Raw genomic sequence first — 6,391 nt, 5'->3', positions numbered from 1 at the left:
ACCCAGGGCAACTCAAATAAAGAGAAAAATAGCAACAGAGGTTACTGAAGCAGACTCAACTGAAATTTCACCTGACTGCCTCTTCTAAAATTTGAATTCAACTACTGTGAAAATAAAAACATAAAGTGGTATAAGTATTCATGAAAGTATAAACCTTCCAAATGCCTCAGAAGTCAAGCATTTCTTTGTCACGTTAGTTAGAAATTCATTTTTTAATTGCCCAGTGAACAAACACTATTTTCTAGAGAAATTATTAATTTTTGTGGATGTTAAAATTCATTCATAATAGATAGTTTAAATATAGGTTAAACATTCCAGGGCTTCCACATTATTCCTCTAGACTTATCCACTGCATTAGTGACTCTTAGCATGTACTTTTGTGCCATGTGTACATATATATTTGTTTTACAGCTAAGAACTGGGAATGGCTCCAATTTGAAACAAATGATTGTTTTTGTTCCAGAACTATGATAGGAAATATCTTAAACTTAGCAGCTATTGATTTAGATAGCAGCTTTATCTGCTGAAGAGATGAAGGAAACAGGAGTGGTTCCTAAGTGAGTAAATGTGAACTCTGTCCTGAAATCCACAATATACTGAATATCTTTCCAGCTTTCCATTATCACACACAAAAAAATTAGAGCATATATCAACTATTTCTGCTTTTTAAAGTATTCAGATTCAGAGAAGTTGAATTAAATCACAAGCCCGCAACACGGCAACATATTTTATCCTAGGTCTTTGTGTTATTTAAAATTTATTAATACTGTTGACTGAAAATGCTACTGGTATTTCACATTGGTCCTGCACAAGGGGAGGAATGACCACACGCATCAGGTTAGGGGTTGACCTGGTGGAAAGGAGATCACCAGAGAAGCATCTGGGTGTCCTGGGCAACAAGAGGTTGACCATGAGCCACATGGCATTGTGCCCATGTGGCCAAGAAGGCCAATTGCATCCTGGGGTACATTAAAAAAACATGTTGCCAGCAGGTCGAGGGAAGTGATCCTCCCCCTCTACTCTGCATAAGTGAGGCCACATCTGGTGTACTGTGTTTAGTTCTGGGCTCTTCAGTTCAATAAAAAAAGAGAACTTTTGGAGAGAGTTCAGCAGAAGCTGATTATTAGGGGCCTCACTTATGAAGAAAAGCAGAGAGATGTGGGACTGTTCAGCCTGAGAAGACTGAAAGGGGATCAATCCTTCTAAGAATCTAAATGGCAGAGGTCAAGTGATGGGGATAGATTCTCTTCAGTGATGCCCAGTGACAGAACAAGGAGCAACGGAAACAGAGAGAAACATAGGAAATTCCATCTGAACATGAGCAAAATTTTCTTCACTTTGGGGGTTACATTAACACTGGAACGGGCTGCCCAGGTATGTTGTGGAGTCTCCTTCTCTGGACATACACAAAATCTTACTGAATACTTTCCTGTGCAACCTATTTGAGGAGACCTGCTTGAGGAGGGGGATAGGAATAGATGACCTCCAGAGGTCCATTCCAAGACATACAATTTTGAAATATTGTGTAATATTTCTTTATTTATCCAACTACTATCTACTAAAGATGAGTGTAATCCCTGCTAGTGCTTGCGAGGGGGTGGCTTCTTGCAGGGCTGCTGTGGGTCTGGGTCACTGCCAGCCCTCCTCTTACAGGGCCGCCGGACCCTCGCAGACGAGTGGCCAGGAGCGGAGGGGCTGCTGCCCTGGGCAGAGGGGCCTGCTGCTGCCGCCTGCTCCGTCTCCTCGTGGGGCTCCTCAAGTTCTGTGGGGATGTGTGCAGCAGGGGTGTGACTGAGATCCCTGCAGAGGACAGCCTGTGATGTGCTGGGCTGCTCCACTCCGTTGGCATTTTCATTGCTGCAGATGGGTCTAGGCCTTGATGTCAGGATCCCAGGTGGGGAGGCTCTGGAGCCATGGGCAGCCACCACGCTGTCCTCCTGCCCCCTGGCCGCAGGGCCCTCCTCCTGCCCTCCGGACACGTGGACGCCCTGGAGGCCGCGCTGCCCGTGTGCCTCCTCGCCCCACTGGCTCACGAGGGCGTCCACAAGGCCCTGGATGAGCGTCTCCGCTCTGTCCCCCAGGGCAGGCCACAGCAGCTGGATCAGGGCCTCGCGGTCTAGCCCGATGTGACACAGGGCGTTCAGGATGAGGTTCTCCACCGCCATTGCCTCCCACCACTGCGCTCCGAAGATGTTTCGCAGCTCCTGACGCAGCCATGGCAGCACAGGGTCGAGCATCTCCTGGTGCTGCCTTAACAGGGCTGCCCAGACCTCCGTCAGGAGACCGCCCACCATAGGCCTTTCCTCTGCCTCCTCATCCTCCTGCTCCTCCGGCAGCAGCAGAAAGGGTGGAGGGGATGGCGCATCGTGCTGGGGGCTGTAGATGTGGGCGATGCCTGCCTGGAAGCAGGCAGGAACTGGTGGTGCTGGGGGACGGATGATGAAATCCAGGTCGTTGTCATCATCCCACTCAGCAACCTTGACCACTGTCATTATCCTCCTGCAGAGCGGGCAGGTCTCTTTCTGCTTGGCCCACCGCAGGATGCAGCCGAGGCAGAACTCGTGACGGCACGGCACTGCGTAGGCAATGTCCTTTCGCACCTCACGGCAGATGGGACATGTCCACGCCTCCTCTGCTGCCATGGTCTTCACGCCGTGGCCTGATGGGGAGTGAAGATGAGCCGCTCTCCCTCTCCAGCGCCTCAGCAGTGGAAGATGAGCACTGCAAGAGGGAGAGAGGCCACCATAGTCATTCCCTGTCCCAGGGAGAGACAGAAGAAACGTCCTGCTCCCTCAGCAGGAAACCCTCCAGACCCCACACCTGTGCTGCCCTATGCCCCACGCCCTCACAGGGTCGGACTGCAGCCCCAGCCATGGCAGTTCCCCCAACTCAGAGCTCACCCCATGGCCACCCTGGGGGACGTGTCCCCACCCAGCTCACCTGTGCTGCTGCACGTGCACCCCGTGGGGCCCCGGCTGCCTGAGCCAGGCAGGCCAGGGGATTACAGGTGGTGGCTGTACGTATGGGCACTGAGAGCAGCTGCCAGCAGTCCCCAAAGCACAGCCCAACACACAATTAAAATCCTCGCTCCACCTCCAAGCCGCACGCACTCGCTCGGCAGGAGTCCAGGCACGAGAGTGAGTGGGCCAGGCCCTGCCAGCGCCCAAAGCTCGGTGGCATCACAACCTGTTGCTCAGTGATGTCACCACAGTCCTTGTGCCACCACAGCACTCCCCCCAGCAGCACTGCATTCATGTGTCTGCACGTGGGGAGCTGCACTTTGCATTCATATATCGATGCACATGGAGCATCGCTCACATGAGGAAAGGATAAGAGACCTAGGACTCTTCAGCACAGAGAAGACCAAGGGGGGATCTTATTAATGCTTATAAATACAGTGCTGCCTAATCAGGGCTGCCCAGACCTGCAGCAGGAGTCTGCTCACCATAGGCCCTTCCTCTGCCTTCACAGTGTCCTGATTAGGAAGCCATGACCTAGAATGCTTCAAATGGTTTTCCTGTCTTTTTTTTACTAAACAGAAGCATGCTATCGAACTTCCACAGTCCTAAAAAGAGATAAGTAGCTTCTTGGGTATTCTCTCTGAAGAAATTTCTTTTGAGCCTTTCTCGGCACAGATTCTGGAACAAGTCGTTTTTTCCTCCTTTGTTTCATTTCTTGGAAGCCTTTCTTAGGAAAAATTTCTGTACCAACAATTGTTTTTATTTTGGTAAAGGAATGCAAATCAAAGTCTAAGCTACAGCACCCTAAATATTTTTAAGATATATTAGAAATTAAAAACAAATTGCCATATGATTTGTTGTCAACATGCCTGCCATTTCAAGACTCTGATTTGGCCATCATATTCACATTGAATATTAAGTCCATATTAAAAAAAATACATTAATTATACATTTCTTAATCCCCTGAAATTCTAGAAGACTGTACTTATCTAATACCAAGACCTGGATCCACGTCACTTGGAAGTCTTTAGTGAAGGGACGAACCATCATGATGGTTCATAGAAGCCTGCCTTCTGAGAACAGCTGTTTTCTGTTTTTGCTGCATACACTTCTTGCATTTACTATTAGGCATGCAAGGGAAACTGGGATACAGGTTTACATCCTGCATAATCAGGAACCACTTTATGCAGGTACAGAAAGCACTTAGACTGTGTAGAGCCTGAAAGCTCTTTATTTCTTCTCCCTGCATTTTTAATCATTAGTCATTAGCAATCCAGACACATCTGTATTCATTTCTGCCAAGTATTTAAAGGGGAATAGAGTTTCTTGAGCGTTCTTTATTTGCTTTTTTTTTTAAAAAAAAAAAATTCAGATTGTGCCTCATGACCTATCATATTCTTCAGCAGTATTACTGATGCACACAGTACTGCTCTGAACAGTAGTACATTCAATGGATCTTCATGGATTCTATAAGGAAATTGGCTGGAAGCTCATACAGCAAACAGAAGACTTTTGTATCTGATTACAACTCACATGGGTTGCCTACTTGTAAAGGAAAGACAACGTTAAGTCCCAAAACAGAGCAAGCTGAAGGTTTAGGGAGTTTCAGATTTTGCCTTTGCACAGACTCCTAGAATCAGTCTGAAAGTATGCTGAGCTTTGCCTGAGCTCTTCCCTTTCACTTCTGGACAGATTTCTCAGGATGTAAATATCAGATATGAATTTACCCAGAAGAAACACAAGGAAAGAGAACCTGTTAGTGTAGCTACAGAGACCTCCAGTGTAAAAGTTGAATGTACAATCTATAATAATGAGTAACTGTTTAATAAACAGTTTATGAAGGTGTCTGCACAGGGAGCCCAGATCAACTCTTACTATTGGCAACTTCACAGGAAAAGGAAACACAACAATGTTATCTAAAATTCACAAAGGGCATGAACTGATATGGATAATGGCAAATAGACTACATAAATAATCTTAAGAAGATGTTATTAAGAGCCAGCACTTTTGCACAGCCCATGAAACGTGAGAGACAGTGTTGTTTGCCATTCCCTTTCAATTGGACTATAATGAAGCTACTTATTTTCTTACTCCTCCCCTCAGCATCAATAGCAGAGGTATCACGGAGGAAAAGCAGCTTACAAATGATGCTGGTAATCACAGGGTAGGTCTCATTGCTAAGAATAACTCAAAATCTGAGAGGTGAAGAAAGCTGACAGCCTCTTCCAGCCCCATAATCCAACATGAAAGAAAGTATGGCAAGAGAAAATGAGCAACAAGTATTTCTACTCTATATGGCTGAAAGGAGCAGTGGTTCCCATTTTGTTCTTCGCTTTTCATAGGTGCAAGCAGTATTCTGATACTGACATCTAACTTGTCCTCACTCTTGTCTTCTTGACATTAGAAGAAATCCTTAGTATCTCCATTTATTTGTTTGTTTGTTTATTTTCCAGGGAGAAATATACGAATTGTAGGAGCTATGTTGTCTTTGGACCAAAGTAGGGGAGGGAGAGACAGAGAGAAAGAAAGAGAAGATTTCTGTTCCAAAGACTTTGCATTATTTTACAACATTTTATCCAATAGCTATAGTAAGCTTCAATCCTCTGCCACTGCTTCTAGGAAACAGAAATGAGGGAAGACAAGTTGTTCCCCAATTTTCTCTCTCTTATATCTTGTATGTGAAACTTGTCTCTATGAGGTTCAGGTCACATTTACATAAGACACAAAACAGTGGTGTTAATTACCATTTCATAAATAACTTTCTGTACCACTGACTGGCAAACCAGATGTACAAATCCCAAGAAAAGAGAAAATATTTCCAGGAACTAGAAACAATTCTCATTCAAAGTCTACTAGAGAGTCTTAGGTCTGTTCATTGTCGTTCATCCTCTAGAGAAGATTTAATAAGCGTTACTCTTTTCTAACAGTGACATAAATTCATACACATTAGTAGAGCTGCTTCTGATTTAAGATTCAAATCACATTTAAGCTATACTCTTGATGTATAATATAATTTACCTTATTTTAGACTAGAACATGGCTAAAGATATCAATTATCATATACGATACAAGAATCTTAATAGCGAATATTTACATACATGCAGATTACTCTCCCATTTTGTGATCAGCATACAGAAACCATACAGATAACCACTAGACCTCTCTTCTCACCCAGATGTAAATTGCTACAGGAAAAAGCAATGCTACCTTCTAATAACGCCTTGCACATAAAAAATAAAAATAATAATAATTTTAAAAAAAGCTAAGAAAAAATGTTTGGTTTTGTTTTAAACAAAATGCAAATGCTCTTCTTTTCATGAATTTTTATTAATAAACTGCTGATGATGCTGCTGGCACCTTGTCTCTGTTATTGAGATGAATCCTCCCAACTTCCAACTGTGCTGGTGTTTTCTCTTGGAAAGGAATATGGT

At 44.6% G+C, this 6,391-nt stretch overlaps 1 protein-coding gene across 2 annotated transcripts; it reads right to left on the bottom strand.

Annotated features, from left to right (window-relative positions):
- Positions 1–1,519: 1,519 nt before the first annotated feature.
- LOC116231825 (E3 ubiquitin-protein ligase Topors-like) lies at positions 1,520–6,169 on the bottom strand. Of its 2 annotated transcripts, none has more exons than XM_031597804.2 (2): positions 2,941–6,169; positions 1,520–2,721 (listed from the first exon to the last, which is right to left on the bottom strand). In XM_031597804.2, the coding sequence occupies exon 2, from the start codon at positions 2,640–2,642 to the stop codon at positions 1,581–1,583; it is 1,062 nt and encodes a 353-aa protein (XP_031453664.2). In that variant the 5' UTR covers positions 2,643–2,721; positions 2,941–6,169; the 3' UTR covers positions 1,520–1,580. The 2 variants fall into 2 exon arrangements, with proteins under 2 accessions (XP_031453664.2, XP_090002127.1); XM_090146001.1 differs by having other exon boundaries at positions 1,520–2,659.
- Between the last annotated feature and the right edge of the window lie 222 nt (positions 6,170–6,391).

The sequence above is a fragment of the Phasianus colchicus genome, chromosome 1, assembly GCF_987193195.1.
Source record: "Phasianus colchicus chromosome 1, bPhaCol1.hap1.1, whole genome shotgun sequence".
Classification (NCBI taxonomy): domain Eukaryota; kingdom Metazoa; phylum Chordata; class Aves; order Galliformes; family Phasianidae; genus Phasianus; species Phasianus colchicus.
Note: the sequence above shows the minus strand (reverse complement) of the source record. Positions and strands in the feature narration are given on the sequence as shown.